The 18141-nt window shown below is 43.2% G+C and overlaps 1 protein-coding gene and 1 non-coding gene across 2 annotated transcripts in view; one reads left to right on the top strand and one right to left on the bottom strand.

Moving 5' to 3' along the window:
• Positions 1-18141, top strand: part of Dock8 (dedicator of cytokinesis 8) — a 205534-nt gene that overhangs the window by 156035 nt on the left and 31358 nt on the right. The window contains exons 29-33 of the mRNA XM_051200107.1: positions 8178-8347; positions 10491-10636; positions 12468-12650; positions 12987-13116; positions 13849-13936. Of these exons, the coding sequence (XP_051056064.1) occupies positions 8178-8347; positions 10491-10636; positions 12468-12650; positions 12987-13116; positions 13849-13936 (717 nt within the window). The remainder of the gene's footprint in view (positions 1-8177; positions 8348-10490; positions 10637-12467; positions 12651-12986; positions 13117-13848; positions 13937-18141) is intronic.
• LOC127233589 (small nucleolar RNA SNORA24) lies at positions 15821-15950 on the bottom strand. Its single transcript, XR_007835486.1, has one exon. It is a non-coding gene; the product is annotated as a small nucleolar RNA SNORA24 (small nucleolar RNA).

Here is an 18141-nt window from a genome sequence, read left to right as displayed (position 1 = left end):
GACCTTATTTTTACTGCCTGGGAATTGAACCTAGAGCTTCACACACATAGTTATGCACTCTACCATCAAGGCTCATCCCCAGTCCCCAGATGATTTTTTTTCCTGTGGGGGAAGGGTTCAAAACAGGGTTCTCTGGCTGCCTTGGGACTCTATTTGTAGACTGGGCTGACCTGAAACTCAGATCCACCTTCCTCTGCCTCCAGAGTGCTGGAAATAAAGGCATGCGCCACTGAACCCTCCTCAGAATGGATTCTTCGAGTCCCTTTTTGAGCAGAGTTTATAGAGAATGCTTTGTTGGTGAATTCCCTAGGGAAAACCATTTTGCAAGAGGGTTGCTGAGATGGACCCAGGGCCTTGCACATGTTAACCATGAGCCTATCCACTAAACTGCACCCCCCCCAGCCTTCAAGGCCACTTTTGACTAGGTGTATACACCCAGAGGAAATACCAAGATGCCACTGCCCAAAGCTGGCAAAGGAAGTAATAGCTAATAAGAAAGCAGCTGTCCTGTGTCTAGATTACACTTCTTGTGGACAAGGCTTCCCAGGCCAAGAGAGATGCTACAGGCATGGTTCTTGTGAGTCCTTTCACCGTGTGTGTATCCGAGCACCTACCTGTGTGTGGCATTGGCTCGTGGCTTACAATCCATCGCCGCATCTCTGCTCTGACTGAATCCCAGTTTTCCCAGTAGAACTTTCTGTTCCATAACCAACGAATTTTCTCAGCAACAGAAAGTGCCCTAGGATAATTGCTTATAAGGTTCTGAGAGAAGAAAGTTTGAAAACAGAAAAAATTGCCCGTTTTCATTTTCTGAATTGCTTTTTAATAAACACCATGGCTTTAAGCGATTTCTGAAAGGATCCCTTGTGTTCACATTATCAGTAGTTTTTTGGTTTTCTATTTTTGTTTCACTTGGAAACAGCTCTAACATCTGTTTCTGATCCTCATAAAATTGCTGCTGGGATATTACTGGCAATAAGGGAGAGTTTGCTGGGAGATGGTGCAATTATGTCTAATAAGGTTGATACTGTCTTCAAACACACCCAGAGAGGAACTAATTAGCAGCCTCAGTGTTTGGGCAGCATAGCCATCCTCAGTTACTTTCCTAGAAAGCCATTGGCAATACTGTCAGGACTGCAGTATGTGGGCTAAACTTTAGAAAAAGGGCCACCCTTTAGCACAGCTCCCCAGGGATCAGTGTGTCCTGCTGCCGAGGCAGTTAAAAGACTCACGCACGTCTACCTCAGCTCTAGTGGGACAAGGGTTCATGGGATTCATCCCTATCCCCATGTGAGCACCCACAGCCGTGTTATACTTGGGTTTATCTGTAAGTGTCCATTCTTCAGTAAATCAAGTGGCTTTCGAGCATTTGGAAATTGCCTCATATCTTTGTGTTAACTGGCAAGTTCAGCACCTGACCAAAAGACAGCCCACTGCTGGAGCCAACAAGCAGAGTGTCAGAACTAGAGCACCCTCCAAGCTGGGTATGGTGGCACACACCTCTAATCCCAGCACTCAGAAGGCTGAGGCGGGGAGATCTCTGTGTCCAAGGCCAGCCTGGTACCTATTTAGTGGAAGAATCTAGGTCATAGCATTATTTTATTTGAGGGAAAGGAAAATAGGCATTTTTGGAGACAGAGAAATTACGCTTTTGATGTTGAATGTTTTTCACTGCAAATGCTCTTTAAGTAACCACAGGGACTTGTACTCCAGAATATTCCGTTACCCCTCTCAGTCACAGTCCTCCTTCTGGGTAACCACTATTCTGACCATTGCCACCAGAGACTGGCCTTACCAATTGTGGAACTTCATATTCTTTGCTGAGCACTGTGCCGTGAGCACCTTGGTATGACTGCGAGTGTTTCTTTCTATTTCAACTTTGTGACTTTGTGTAGAGATAGTACAGCTTGTCAGCTAAAAATGAAGATTTAATAAGTTTCTGGTTTGGAGCCATGCCCAAGGGTGGTGGCAGTCCTTAGCCCCCTGCCTTAGCCCCATGCCCCACCTGTCTCTTCAGCTGACTTACTGCCCACCTTTAAAATAATTGTGGGTGGAGATTAGGTATATGTTCAGAGGAATAAAAATACCTGAGTAAGACAGTTCGAGGTGAGGCTAAGCATTCTTAGGCTAATTGAACCTCTCACCTTGCCATGATTAAAATAGTGAAACAAGCAAGTATGGAACACAGCAGAACACAATGAAGTAAGAATGACCTACAGGGTCCAGGTCAGGCTCTGATCCCAGCCAGCCTGGGGAGTCTGGTCTAACTAGAGTGTGTGCATGGCCAGCCCAGTGCCGTTTGCTTGCCTTACGCCTCTCTGTCCTGGACTCCTCAGGCAATAACTCCATCCACCTCAGCCTGCATTCAGCACTGGAAGAGTTTAGACTCAGACTCACTGAGGGCACTGAAATCTCTGAAACAGAGAGGCCGGGTGTGATAATGCAGGCCTGCGATCCCAGCAGGAGTCCCGGGCTGGACAGTGAGGACGGGAGCGGCGGATTGATAAAATTAGCTTTTTACTCTTGGTCTTTGTTTTTGAGCTTTCTCTATTTGAATCACTTCACCTCTTCTTTTTTAATAAAAAAAAAAAAAAAAAAAAAAAAAAAGAAGAAGAAGAAGAAGAAGAAGAAAAGGTGTGCTTAAATGATGGAATGTTTGTAGTGTTCTTTCATCAACATTTTAAAATTATAGGCGAGCATAAGTAATTTAAGTGCACTTTCAGAAAAGTGACCTCAAATTCATGTGTCAGAAAAGAATTGGAGTTAAACTAGGACGTTAACAAATATAACCGAAATCAGAAAAAAAAAAAAAGATGTTTTGGTTTTGGTTTGAACTTTGAACTTTTACTGAAAACTAATAAGAGTTGAAGGCAGCAAGCTGGCTCAGTGGGTAAAGGTGCTCGTGTCATGCCATGGAAGTTTGACATCTGAGTTCCATCCCCAGAATCCAATAAAGGCGAAAAGAGGAGCAGCTCCACAGAGTTGCCCTCTGACCTCTACACATGCACAGACAACAATAATAATTTTTTAAGTCAAAAGTCGCTGTTTGTTTTGTTTTGTGTTTTGAGACAGGGTCTTGCAATATAGCCCACAATGCCTCCAATTCAGTAATTCTCGGCCTCCTGAGTCCTAGCATTAAAGGTATAATAACCCTTTGTGCCTGTCTTTTCTTTTTAAGTTGTGTGTATTTATTTGTTTTGATGGGAGCACGTGTATGACATTACACATGTGTGGAGGTCAGCAGACAACTTGCAGAAGTCAGTCTTCCACTTAGGGATCTTAGGGATCAAAATCTTAGGGATCACAATCAAGGTCTTGGGTTTGGCAGAAAGAACCTTTAGCTGAGCCATCTCAGTGGCCCTAGAAGTCACTTCTTTGGGCTATAAATACAGTTGACCTTTTAGTTTTAATTTTAACTTACTATTTTTGAAAAAGTAAGTATGTGTATGTGATTATTGTACTGGTTATATTTTTTTCCTTCCTTTCTTTTCTTCCTCCCTTCCCCTCCCCCACCTTTAATTTTCAAGACAAGGTTTCTCTGTGTAACTGCTCTGGCTGTCTTAGAACTCACTTTGTAGACCAGGCTGGCCTTGAACTCACTGAGATCCACCTGCCTCTGTCTCCCAAGTGCTGGGGTTGAAGGCAGCCTGTGCCACCACCACCTGGCCTTTTTTTTTGTTTTGTTTTGTTTTGTTTTGTTTTTGTCAACGTAGCACAAGCCAGGGTCAGTTGAGAAATGACTTCCATCAGATTGTCCCGTAGGCAGGTCATTTCCTTAATGAAGAATGACCAAGCCCAAACTGGGCAGGGCACCCAGGACAGTGGTGGTCCTGAATTCTATAGGAAGGTAGCTGAGCATGAACCTGGAAAAAGGCCAATAAACCCCATGGTGCCATGGTCTCAGCTTCTGTTCCTGCCACAGGTTCCTGGACTGGCTTCACTCGATGGTGGATTGTAACCAGTAAGCCCTAGAAACCCTCTCCTCCCAAGTCAGTTTTGGTCAGGGTTTTGTCACAGCAACGGAAACCTGATTAGGACAGTAGTTTTCACGAAATGTCAAAATGTACAGCAAGCTAGGAAAGGACTGAAGCAAGCCGGTGGAAGGAAGTAATAGAAAGTATAGTTAGAGATGGAAAAAAAAAAAAAAAAAAAAAAGAATAGAAAAACCAATTAGGTGGGGGAAAAAATCAGCAAACCCCAAAGCTTGTTATTGAAAACATCAACGAATGGCAAACCTTTAGCTCGGCTGGCCAAGGAAACAAAGATGAGATGACTTAAAAAACGGAAAGAAGGGGAGCAGAGAGACGGCTGAGTGGTTAAGAGCAATTACTCTTGCTGCAGAGGACCCTGGTTCAGTTCCCAGCACCCACTTGACAGCTGAGGGCTCTGACCTTCATGGGCTCCCACACCCACATGGTGCACAGAAGCCTTATACAGGTAAACACACGTCCATAAAGAAATCTTCAAAACAGCGAATGAAGGAGAGGGCATTGCCAGCATCTTCCTGGACATAAAAAGGGTTTTTAGAGAGTGCTATGAAAACTTAACGCCAGTGACCAGAGACTCAGTTTAAATGCACAAATTCCTAAAAAGACAAAACTGACTGCAAGAAGACAGAGACAAGCTACAGACCCCAGCATGCAAAGAGAGCGGATCTGTAACTAAGTAGATAAACAACAACGTTTTTAAAACTCCCCACAAAAAGTCTAGAACCAGGAGGTTTTAGTGACTTCTACAAACATTTAAGAAGGAATTAACCTGCATCCTCTCCAGATTCTTCTAACGAATAAGATCTAAAGAGGTGAGGATACTTGTCAGCTCCTTTTCTGAAGCTGTCATCACCCTGAAACTCAGGCCACATGTCACAAGGCCTGATGAAGGCAGATGAAAAGTCACCAACACTAGCACCCAGAATGCAACAGTAGATGAGATTGCTCCATGACAAGTTAGTGCTGACCTCAGGAAGGCGGGATTAGTTCAGCGCCTGACACTCAGGTGAGTGGACACGCCACAGGACAGATAAAGAACAAAACTGCCCAGTCATGTTTTTGTTGATTCAAGAAAAGGTTTCTCTGTGTAGCCCTGGCTGCCCTGGAACTCACTCTGCCTGAGTGAGACCAGGCTGGCCTCAAACTCAGAGATCCACCTGCCTCTGCTTCCCGAGAGCTGGGATTAAAGGCATGAACCACCACCACCTAGCAACTGTACAATCATTTTAACAGATGCAGGAAAAAGCATTGGACAGAGTGTGGCTCCTCTGCCTATAAAGTGCTAATCAGGAGAACTTACTCAGCCGCAGGCTGACCTCTGAAAAACTCGCAGCTCTCCTGACCACTCGTGGAAGACACAAACTTTCCCCCTAAGACCAGGGACAAACAAAACCTACCTGGTCTGTCACTGCTGTTCAGCAGTCTGTCTAGGACAAAAGACATGGAACGAAAGACTGGATATTCACATGGGAAAGAGGCAAAATGTCTGTTATATATAGAAAATTTTTAAAAATTTCAAAAACCTCAGCAGGGCGTTGGTGATGCATGCCTTTAATCCCAGCACTCGAGAGGCAGGGGCAGCAGGCAGATCTCTGAGTTCAAGGCCAGCCTGGTCTACAGAGCGAGTTCCAGGACAGGCTCCAAAGCTACAGGAAAACCCTGTCTCGGAAAAAAAAAATTCAAAAACCTCTTTGGATTTATCAAGATGGTTGATGGGTAAAAGGCCAATATAAAAATCAATTGCATTTATATACATTTCTGATGAATGATCTGAAAATTAAGAGAACAGAGCTATTTAACTTCCCCCCCACCCGCCACCCCCCACCAAAAAAAAGAGTTGAGTACTCAAGAACAAATTGAGCAGAAGAAGTATAAGGCTTGTGCACTGACAATTACAGAACAGTGTTGCTAGAAAGAGAGCTACATAGTACAGCTCACCTGTTCACAGGGCAGCACATACAGTATTGCTAGGGTAGCACTATTCCATAAATTGACCTGTGGATTTGATGCAGCGCCTCTCAGAATTCCAGCTGACTTCTCTGCAGTAATTAAGCTCTTCCTAAAATGTGTGTAGAATGTCAAGTAAACCAATGTAGCCAAGACAAGATTTAAAAAATAATACAGTTGAAAGATTCACATTCCTGATTTTAAAATTTACTACAAAGCAAAATTCCTTGACTTTATGGTCCTAAAACACAAATAGATACATCAGTCAGTACAATCAAATTAACAATCCATCAGTAAATCTTAACATTTTCATCAATTGAGTTTTGACCAGTTCACTCAGCAATTCAGTGAGGTAGAAATAGTTCAACATATGCCCCTGGATAACATGCAAAAAATAAAAAATAAAAAAATAAAAAGCAAAATGGACTAAACCTAAGGCCTAAGTGTAAGACCAAAAACTGTGAAATGCGTAGCTAGGGTAAAATCAGAGTGCTTGTCTTCATAAACTTGAACTAGTCAATGGTATTTCAGCTCTGAAAATAAGTCTGAGCAACAAAAGATAAAACAGAATTGGATTTCACTAATATTGAAACTTGTGTTATTCTTAGGACCATCAAGAAAATTAAGAGGTCAGACATGGTGGTGAACACCTTAAATCTCAGCACTCAGAGGCAGAGGGAGGAGGAGCTCAGTGAGGCCAGCCTGGACCACACAGAGAGTTCCAAGTCAGTCAGAACTATATAGTGAGGCTATCCCAAAGCAAAAATTAAATGGGAAAGTTAGAAGATAATCCACAGGTCCACAGAAAGAGCAAGAGTATTTATAAGTCATAGATCTAATGAGGCATTTATATCTGAAATATATATATATATATATATATATATATATATATATATATATATATATACACACACACACACACAGAGAGAGAGAGAGAGAGAGAGAGATACATATTTAACTTTAAACCTCAGGAATAAAAAGAAAATTAAATCTTTTTTTCTGTTTTGTTTGCTTACTTTTTTTTGTTTGTTGAAAAAAGTCTTACTATGTTACCCATGATCCTGTTGCCTCAGTCTCCCAAATGCTATGCCACCACAGCTATACCTATAATTTTTATTTATTTATTGAGACGGGATCTCTAGCTGTCCTGGAACTCGCTATGTAGACCTGGCTAGCCTCAGACTCACAGAAATTGCTTGCCTCTGCCTCCTGAGTGCTGGAATTAAAGGCAGGTGCCACCAAGAGCAAAAGGTTGATAAAGACATTTTCCAAAGAAAGTGTTATCGTAAGTACATAAAAAGATGTTCAAAATCATTAACAGTCAGGCCAGTGCCTCATTAAAACCATGATTAAATACCACATACTGCCTACTAGGATAGTTATGATAAAAAAAGACAGAAAGGATGAGGTGTGGCTAAGTGGTAGAGCACTTGCCTATCATGTGCTAGGACCCAGCATTAAAAGCAGGCAGGGAGGGAGGAAGGGAGAGGCAGAGAGGAAGAGGGAAAGAAGACAGATGGTGATGGCACACGCCTTTAGTCCCAAAACTTAGGAGGCAGTGGCAGGCAGATCTCTGAGTTTGAGGCCATCCTGATCTATAGAGCAAGTTCCAGGACAGCCCAGGCTACACAGAGAAACCCTGTCTGGAAACACCCCCACACACCCCCTCACACCTCCCCATCCCCACCCATCCACCTCACATCCCCTACACCTCACCACCACCAGAGAGAGAGAGATGGGGATGACAATAAAGAAGACAGATAATAGAACATTCATACACAGCTGCCGGAAATGTAAACATGGTAAATAAATCATTAAATGTGTCTTAGTCCTTTAAAGATAAAAACGGTTATGATTGGTTTTATTGAGGGGCATACTCAAGAGATACATACTTAACACTCACACAAAAACCAGGAGCACCCATCATTCATGAGAGTCCCAAAGTATTAACAACTCAAGCATTCATGGGTTGATGAGTAGATCAATGAAATTACTCTCTGTGCACAATGGAATGTTACTTGGTATTCAAACGGAGTGAAGTACTCATGTGACACAATGAACTTGAGAACAGAAAGCTAAACAATAGACCAGGATTGTAACACAGGTAGCCTCTCTTCTAGCCTGTTTTGCTTGCTTTTCACATTGTCACCAAACTGTTCCGAATGGTTTGGGGGCACTCTTCTACTTGAAGGCACACAGCCTCCCTCACGGTAGCCTGGTTTCTCAATGTTTTGTCACCAGAATCATCAGAGCACAGAGAAAAGCTGTGAGTGCCATCCACAGCCTCCTGAGTTCTCACGACCTGGACCCACGGTGTCTCAAACCAGAAGTCAAAGTCAAGATCGCCGCCCTTTACCTGCCCTTGGTTGGTATCATTCTGGACGCCTTGCCACAGCTCTATGACTTTACAGGTAAGGACCTGCTTGTTACCTGTCTGAGCTCAGTGAGGCCCGGCCAGATGTCCCTCACACTGAAAATGAGGTCTCTCACCAGCTCTAGTGTGGATGGCTCGTGTAGGTGACCCTACACAGCAGGCTCACTAATACTTTTTTGACCCAGACAGGTTTGTAAAACGCATCATTATATGTATTTTTGTGTGTGAGAGAAAGAACTATTTGTACATTCATCCACTGATCTGCTAGTTTCTGGTGGGTGCCGTTAACTACACAGCAAAAGGATGGAATAGAACAGCACTCACTACTCTCTTTTGGGATCACTGCTCTGTTGCCTTCAAATAAACATGTTCGTTTTCTTCCATGGTGTTTACAACTTGTTGCATTATGCCAACCGATTGACACTCAAATCATGGTGTCTTTCAGTATTAGGAAGCTATGCCACAGCAGAAAAAGGTTTGCTTTTGGCAACAAGAGGTCAAGTCTGAGGTCAGGATCTCTTACTTAACTACAAAAAGAAAACATAAAAACTTTTTAAATTTTCCCACTTGCTGGATTTAAGTTCCTGTTACAGGATGGGCTAGAGACTGTAGGTGGAAGTACACTATTCTGATCACTTCAGAATAGCCCTTGCTCTGTGAGTTTGTAGCCGTTACCATGCTGGGGTTTTGCTGATGAGCGGTGTAGAGTCCAGAGAATGCCTGTGTGAGCCCAGCAGTCCATGCACAGATGGTGTCACCATCTGAGTGTCCCACTTCCTCCAGGGCAGTGGCATTGTGACTATCATTGTCATCTGTAAAATCGGTACAGTAACAATTATTTAGTTTATAAAAAAAATGAGACTGGAGTTTTGGAAATAGCTTAGTCAGTAAAAGAGCTTGTCACCCCAACACGAGGATCTGTGTTTGATTCCCAGAACTCATGTCATTAAAATTTCTGACATGGTGGTACACACTTAACATTGCCATCACTGGGAAGGTGAGACAGGAAGATCCCTGGAGTTCTCCAGTCAGCCAACAGGGAGGGGGAATGGGCAGTGCATGAGAAACAAAACAAAGTCATCTTCTTGCCTCCAAATGTGTGTACATATGTGCACACATGCACACACACACGCTCTCACATTCATATACACACTAGTACACAAGATGAGATCAATCACCTAGAACCTTCAATTCATGCAAATTGTAAAGTGAGAAGCAAGCATTCCTATGGAAGTTGTTATTTCTCTTCTTTATTAAAAACAGCAACAACAAAAATTCCTCCTGCAAATTAGCACGGGGGAAGCTGAGCAGTTAAGAGCACTTGCTGCTCTTGCTGATTCCCAGCTCCTCACATCTTCCTGGAACTCCAGTTGCAGAGGATCTGGTGCCATGGTCTGACCTCCCCAAACCCATGAAGTACACAGACATGCATGCAGGCTCTAACATATAGACATGAAATAAAAACATTTGTTTTTAAAGATACAGCTCGTGGGGCTGGAGACATGGTCCGGTGTTTAAAAGAATTAGCTGCTCTTCCGGGACCCAGGGTCAATTCCCAGCACCCATATGGCAGCTTACAACTGTCTGTGACTCCAGTGCTAGTTGTGATGACCTGTTGTAGCCTCTGAGGTCATCAATAGCAAAATTCTAAAAAACAAAATAAAATGTTAAAACATGTCTAAATTCAAACTTTAGCTGCATCTGTTACCATAGGAGACCTTTGACAAGTTCGGCTTTTCTGTAAATGTAGACCTGTCTACTATATGGCCATAATAAGTTAGCATTTGCTTAGGGTTTTGAAACAATTTTAGGGCATGATTTACTATAATAGCATATTACTCTGCAAGGTACATATTTTGTAGTTATAGATCCCACTTTATTGGATCATTATTTAAAATACAGTATTGTTTTAAATACAGAACAGAACACAGAGAAGTATTATGAAACCTTGAAAGCTTTTATTTTTAACATTTGAAAAATGAATTTGTAGCCTAAGCTTGTACTCAACACTTTATTTGTTTTAAACCTGCCTGCTTTTCCTAGAGACAAATAATGGTAAATGCCAGGTCTTGAATTACTTGCTTACTTTAGTAACTAAGACACGTCTGTCTCTTGTTGGGTTGAAGACATGGAAATGTGGTATTCGCCTTGGCATCACCCATGGTGACGTTTAATTGCAGTTGCAGATGCTCGTAGTGGGAGGAGCCGTGTTAGTGGCTCTTATGAAGAACAAGACGTGGCCAATGGAATCAACCAGAATGTGGCCCTGGCCATAGCAGGGAATCATTTTAACTTGAAGACAAGTGGAGCAATGCTATCTTCCTTGGTATGTTGAGATCATTTCTTGTTGGCGAGTCCCCCTCCTGACTTCTAAGGGAACACAGTTTGGAGCAGTGGGGTTTCTGCATCCCCACTGTACTAAGGAATCAAAGAGGCTGACAGCCAAGAAGCACTCTGCTCAGACAGCCATGGCAATAGCAAGAGATGCACAGGTCACATTTAGCCAGTCCCAGGGTGCTAGGAGTAGAAAACTACCATAGAGGGGAACCTGGGGACTCTGAAATCGTTACAGGGAAGATCAAACCGAAGCATCTTTAGGCTGGGCTTACTGAGCTAAAAGGTGAAGTATTGTTTCCACAACAGATTGAAAGTCTTAATGTTTGCCTCCAATAAATAACTGAAGGGACCAGAGCTTCCAAAGCAATAGCCTTCAGCTTTTCTAAGTATCCAGAAAGCCTAAGGAGATTTGTTTGGTTTGCCTTTGACAGAAGGACTCTGTGGTACTCATCCTCTGCTGCACTTGAGGTGGGGCTCATCTGTTTGTTGATGCACTCAATCTCTTGTCAAAACAGCACTTCTTCTAACTCAGTGTTGTTACTGTTCTATTTTTGTTTGACTTGATGTGTTTGACTTTATGATTCTAGGGTTGTTCTTAGGACAACCTAGGGTTTGCAAGAATTTGCAATCAATTTCATTTTGAGTTTTAACATAAGATCTGGATCTGCAGGAAACTTGCTTGGTGTTCTTTTGAGTGAGGCAGGGTCTTGATACAACTTTACTAGATGACACTTTGTAAGGAGCATAGAAGCAGGAAATTCAACTGTTAGAACATACTCCCAACTAGAGAGATGGCTCAGCAGTTAAGAGCATTGTCTGCTTCTCCAGAGGACATGGGCTCAACTCCAAGCACCCACATGGCAATTCACTATTGTCTTTAGCTGGGCATTGGTGGTACACGCCTTTAATCCCAGCACTTGGGAGGCAGAGGCAGGTGGATCTCTGTGAGTTTGAGACCAGCCTGGGCTACACAGCTAGTTCTAGGACAGTCAGGGCTAATCAGAGAAACCCTGTCTTGAAAAACCAAAAAAAAAAAAAAAAAAAAAAAAAAAAAAGAAGAAGAAGGAAAGAAAGAAGGAAGGGAAAAAGAAAGACCATACTCCCTGTGAAGTTCTAACTTTTCTGAAGACTCTCATTTCTTGTCAACATATTCAGAATACCTTAAGTGACAGTAAGTTCATCATCTATCATTTCCATCTAAGACTAGCATTTCCTTCACATAACTCACGAATTTCTCATTGTAATGTTGCTACCACACCCCTCTGAATATCAGCTATGCCACACGAAGCAAGGCCGCAGCTGCACATCGTTGTCTGTCTCAGTGTTACGAGTTAGAGCAAGTGTGCTTAGCAGCACTCTTCGGTGAACTTGGAGCCTGAGGACCCACCCACCCTTGGTTGAATTTTGGTGAAGGTCCCATTGCAAATGGCTTCACAAACATGAATTTGACCCACGTGCTGAGCAGGTCATGATCTCGATGTGAAACGGAACTATTGGATTAGTCTTCATGTCTGGTTAGGCCATCTTGAAGAAGCTCTTGGAGATCTTAGCAGCAAGAATGCTTCATTGCATCACTGATATTGAAGAACACAGTCAGGGTCCAGACCGCCAGACAATGCTCTTAGCTTAACCCAAACTGTGCCCAAGGTTCGCCTTTATCAATCACCCAGCAAATATTCCCTTGCCTTGGGAAGACGTGGCTGTAGAAAGCAGATGCCCAGCCAGCAAAGAAGTAGGTTCCCAACTCTTACAGTTTTGTTTTGTGCTTTCTGTGGCTTAACTGCCTTCCCTACCTTCCCCCCACCCTTGGCCTCCTCCAGCCCTATAAGCAATACAACATGCTGAGTGCAGACACCACCCGCCACCTCCTGATCTGCTTCCTGTGGATCATGAAAAATGCTGACCAGAGCCTCATTCGGAGGTGGATTGCTGACCTGCCTTCCATGCAGCTCAACAGGATTTTAGACCTGCTGTTCATCTGTGTCTCCTGTTTTGAGTACAAGGTAAGCGTGGGGTGTCTTCGTTGTTTGTTTCTGTTCTGTCGTGTTTCTCGTCCCTTTGGGCAACAGCAGCTTCATTCCTTCTTCACACTTCTGTATTGCAACCCGTAGCTTGCTTGCATTTGCAGATGTGCCCATTCCACAAGGGGAGAATGTCCTTCCGCCTATCGCAGTAACCCATTGCTGCTAGTAAGGTTTCCTCCATAGAAGCCTCCAGAAAAGTGCTCGTGGGCTACATATCAAAACTCCCCATCATGCCCCCGAAGTGTTCTCTTTTGACAAATCTCTCCATCAATAGAGACACTACTAAACCAAATGCTTCTACCTCCATCTTGCCAGGGAAAGCAGAGCTCTGACAAAGTCAGTAATCAAGTCCTGCAGAAGTCAAGGGATGTCAAGGCCAAGCTGGAAGAGGCCCTGCTCCGTGGGGAAGGAGCCCGCGGGGAGATGATGCGCCGTCGCACTCCAGGTGTGTGGGCAGGCCTCCACATGGCTCTTCACTCTTTGTGGGAAGGAAGGCCCTTGGCTGTCACTCTCTTTGACAGCAGTTCTGAATCCTGTGCTTGACTTACAGAACACTTGTTCACTGCCCCTGGGGGCAAGAATCACCCTATAAGTCCCATGTTTTAGTTAAGGTTTAAGAGCAAGTGAAGGCCACATGCAAGAAAGTCATTGATGGAGGAGGGAAACACTGTCTCCCTTGTGCTTAGGCCCCTGGAGGGGACCGATCAACAAACTGGAGGACTCTGGGGCCCAAGTTCATATCCCTGAGTCATTCGATATGCTACTGGAATAGAGAAGTCTATCCAAAACAGTGCCAGAGTATCACCCACCATCCTAGGGACCCCAATAACCCAAACACATGAGCCCATCACATTAAGACAGTCCAATGTCACGTGCTCCCAGGAAAACGGCAACAGGAGGGCATGGAATTTGGAGGGTGCCCAGCAACTTTGTCAGCAAGTGGGGGAGGGTGCAGGGGAGCCTCGCAGGAGGCCCAGCTCAGGGAAATATGAAAGGCAGGACATCTTCCAGAGCTGTCTCCTGTCCATCCAGGGCAGGTCACCAGAGACACAGCATGTCGGCTTTGTCTTCTCATAAATGTGCCAAGTCTTCTCAGAGAAGATGGGCGCTCCACTCTTGGTTATCTTAGAGAGCTTCATGCTAATCAAATTCCTGTCGTGTGTTTCTTAACTCCTAGGGAATGACCGATTTCCAGGCCTAAGTGAAAATCTGAGATGGCGGAAAGAGCAGACACAGTGGCGGCAAGCTAACGAGAAGATGGATAAGTGAGTCACTCGGCCGCTCTGTGCAGCTTTCATTTAAAGTCTTAAACTATTTTTCCCAGGCTACTTGTGTTTCTGGGACAACTGCATCCTTCTAAGAGTAAGAAAAGGAAATGTCCTGTAAATACATCTCCAGCTACCCAGGATGCCCAAAGGTATAAGAAGCTATGACTTCAGCTCTTAAAAGAAATTGTATCCAGCCAGGTGTTGGTGGCACACACCTTTAGTCCCAGCACTCAGGAGGCATAGGCAGGTGGATCTCTGAGAGTTCAAGGCCAGCCTGGTTTACAGAGCAGGTTCCAGGAGGCTCCAAAATAATACAGAGAAACCCTGTCTTGGAAAAAAAACAAACAGAAAAAAAAAGTGTTCATTGTTTAAAGAAATCCAGTTTCTGCAAGCTTGGGTAGATGCTGAAAGCAGCTAATGAAGAGCAGGGAAACAGAGCAGGACCAGGTATCTGCCATGCAACTCCACATCTGTATTTCCATAGAGAGAATGGGTGCAAAGGTGGAGACTCAGGGGTTTTATACTAGCCTTATATCAAAACTTCTTGGGCTGGAGAGATGGCTCAGAGTTTGGGAGCATTGACTGCTCTTCCAGAGGATCTGTGTTCAATTCCCAGCACCCACATGTCAGCTCAGAACTGTCTATAACTCCAAGATCTGACACCCTTACACAGACATACATGCAGGCAAAATGCCAATACATAGAAAATAAAAATAAATTTAAAAAGGTCAGGAGGTGGTGGCACACATCTTTAATCTCAGCACTTGGGAGGCAGAGGCAGGCAGATCTCTGTGAGTTTGAGGCCAGCCTGGTCTACAGACTGAGTTCCAGGACATCCAAGGCTACACAGTGAAACCCTGTCTTGAAAAACAAACAAACAAACAAACAAAGGGCCACAAAGAAATTTACCAAAGCATTAATAATGTTTTGGGGATTTTTAAAAATGTGATTTGTATTTCCTTTTTCACAATTTGTTATATTTCCTACATTGAATTGGCATTTTCATGTCTATTAAAATAAAAAAAATTACAGAGTGTAAAAAAACCTGCTTGAATGGCAACATATGCCGTGTGGAGAGGGGTGGCTTATTTGCTTCCAATTGCTCTGATAAAACACTATGACCAAAAATAACAGAAGGAAGTCAGGGTAGGAACCTGGAGGCAGAAACTAAGGCAAAGGCTGTGGGAAAACACTACTCACTGACCTGGTCTCTATGGCCTGCCATCCTGCCTTCTTATACAACTCAGGACCACCCACAGCAAGCTGGACCCTCCCACAGCAATCATTAATCAAGACAATGCCTCCGTAGCCTTGCTGTGGCCCAATGTGATAGAGGCAATTCCTCAACTAAAAATCCCTCTTCCCAGATATGTCTAGGTGTGTCAAATTGACAGAAACCAGCCAGCACATGTGTATATATGTATTGTACATCAAAGAGAAAAGAAAACTGTATGTAACAATTTAGACACATGAGAGCTAAAACTAAATGTGTATGGATAGATAATGTATGTGTTCTCATAGCCATAGGTTGCTTATGACCCTCAAGAGCCCACATCTACAACAGAGCACAGATAGTACAGCTCCATGGAGTGTGAAGTACTCCTCAGAGGGAGGGACGAGAAGACCTGAATGCCATTTAATAAATACATGTTAATATCTCTACTGTTACCTAGTCAATTTATGAGACTGTGGGGAGTCAAACTTACTCTAAATCATTTCTCCTAGAAACATTTCAATAATATATCTCTACTGTTACCTAGTCAATTTATGAGACTGTGGGGAGTCAAACTTACTCTAAATCATTTCTCCTAGAAACATTTCAATAATAGTTTTGAAAAGCATGCCAAACAATCTGGTATCCCATAGTTTCCTAACAGTGAAGGATGCTACTCGTGCAAGTCAGTATCTGATACCAATTAAACAGTGATGGCTTTGCCAATAAACAAGAATGTGCTCTTCTGTGGCTTGGAAGGGAGACAGCCACAGCTGTCAGGTCCAAAGATGCATAGACACGTCACGGTGTTTACTCATGTGTCACATGGGAACCCCAGGTGTTGCTGGTCTTATTAATAATGCCCATTTGCTTAGAGTACTTTGGCTGGCTCTGATTTCCCTAGCTGGTATTTAAGATCTTTGGTTCTACGTGTTAGTACCTTCTTCCACCCATTTTCAGGGAGGAAATACGGATTTGAAGTTACACGGCTGGGCACTTGCTCAGCTTCCTCTACTGCTTTCTCCTTGCCTATTGCTTTCATTCAGTGTGTGAGGTCATTGGTTCAGACAGTGGACAACAACAGGTGTGTGTAGATGGCAGAGCACTCTTTAAATGGTTAGGTCATCTGCTCCTCAAATTAAAACGGGAGTGCATCAAGGCATGTTTTGGCTGGGCTGTGTGAATTGCTGTAGGAAGCCTTTCCCACTTGCTGACATTAGCAATCTTGGCTGTGACCATGCAGGTCCTGCCAGTTCTCTGCAGGTTCCTTTTCAGCTTCTGGCTCCTGGTGGGCTGCTCACCACCAATGACTGATGATGCCTCAGTCCTTCTGCAGCCGTGTGGCAATCAGAACTGCTCAGCTGAGGGCTGTTTGGAAACGTTGTAATTTTTAGATGGCAGCTTCTGTCATTTTCTTTTTGCTTTATTTTAATCAGTTTGGCTCTGTTTCTATTAGAGCAGTAGTTTCCAACCTGGGCTACACATTCAAATCACCCATGGGAACTTCCGGAATGCCACCTGCTCCTTGGATAGGGCCTTACACTGCCCTGAACTCTTTATGTAGACAAGGCTGTGTTTGAACTCACAAGGTCTTCCTGCCCTTGCCTCTGCCTCTGCCTCTGCCTCTGCCTCTGCCTCTACCTCTGCTGGAATTAAAACCAGGTGCCACCTCACCAGCATCAAAGTGTCCCAAGGTATCCTCTGCCAGTTCTAGGTTGGTCAAACAGGTGACTACACTGTGCTGACAAGTCCTAGTCATGCTAGTGGACCTCCCAAGAAGAGTGGCAATATTACATGACAGTATAAATTACTTAATACTGCTGAACTGCACAATTAAAATTATAAGGTGATAAGTTTTATGTTATGTGCTTTTTATCACAATTGTAAAAGCAGGGGAGGACTGTCTATATTATCCATTACAGGAGCCACTAACCACATGTAGCTATGAAGCTTGAAGTGTGGCTGTTTTGATTAAGATGCAGAATAAATGAAAATGCATGTAAGATTGAACATTTTAGCAATAATATTTAACTTATTACTTACTAACAGTACTTTTGATGTACTGGGTTCAATAAAATTTGGTAAAAATTAATATTGACTGGGTGTGCTGGCATGTCTTTAATTCCAGTACCCAGGAGGCAGAAGCAAGTGGATCTCTCTGAGTTTGAGGCCAGCCTGGTCTACAGAGTGAGCCAGGAGACTTTTCTAAGAGAAAGAAAAGAAAATGTCATCAATTTCATTTTATCTTTTTTTGGTGTGGCTAACACAAAATCTGAAATAATACATCTTACCTCTAGTATATTCTACTGAACAGTGTTGGTCAAAGTACAGGGCTTTTGTTTTTTTGTTTGTTTGTTTGTTTGTTTGTTTTGGTTTTTTATTTGTTGTTGTTGTTCTTTTTAGTTTTTGGTTAGGGGGTTGATGTTGTTTTGAGACAGAGTTTCATTAAGTAGTCTTCGTTGGCTCCAGAACACACTTTGTAGACAAGCCTGGCCACAAACTCATAAAGATTCACCAGCCCTTGCCTCCTGGATGCTGGAATTAAAGGCGTACACCACGCCTGGCCCTGTTGCTATAAATTTAATCATACCAGTAAATTAATTAAAAAAAACTTGTATACTTTACTTGCCTTATACATATACTATCATTTGGAGAATGAGGGGAGGGGTTGTCAAACAATTAGGACTTAAGAATCTTTCCTAAGTGTGATATTAGTTAAAAAATACCTTTCTGACCACTCAGTATTACATAAGCAACTGTTATCAGGACAAAGGAAAACATCTCTGTGGCTAATCCTCGTCCAAGACATTTGAACTGATGGTATAATGCTCCAGCATCTGTGCTGACATCTTAGCCACTGGGGACTACTGGGAAAGTCAGTTCTTCCTACATCTCTTTCCTTAAAACTAAATTTGGATAGTAAAATAAATTGGGTGTTAGTACCCTTTTATCTCCAGTCAATACACTCCAGTGGATACCCAAAACTATG

Source organism: Phodopus roborovskii, unplaced genomic scaffold, assembly GCF_943737965.1.
Source record: "Phodopus roborovskii unplaced genomic scaffold, PHOROB, whole genome shotgun sequence".
Classification (NCBI taxonomy): Eukaryota; Metazoa; Chordata; class Mammalia; order Rodentia; family Cricetidae; genus Phodopus; species Phodopus roborovskii.
The sequence above is the reverse complement of the archived record's forward strand: the minus strand, read 5'-3'. Positions and strand labels throughout refer to the sequence as shown.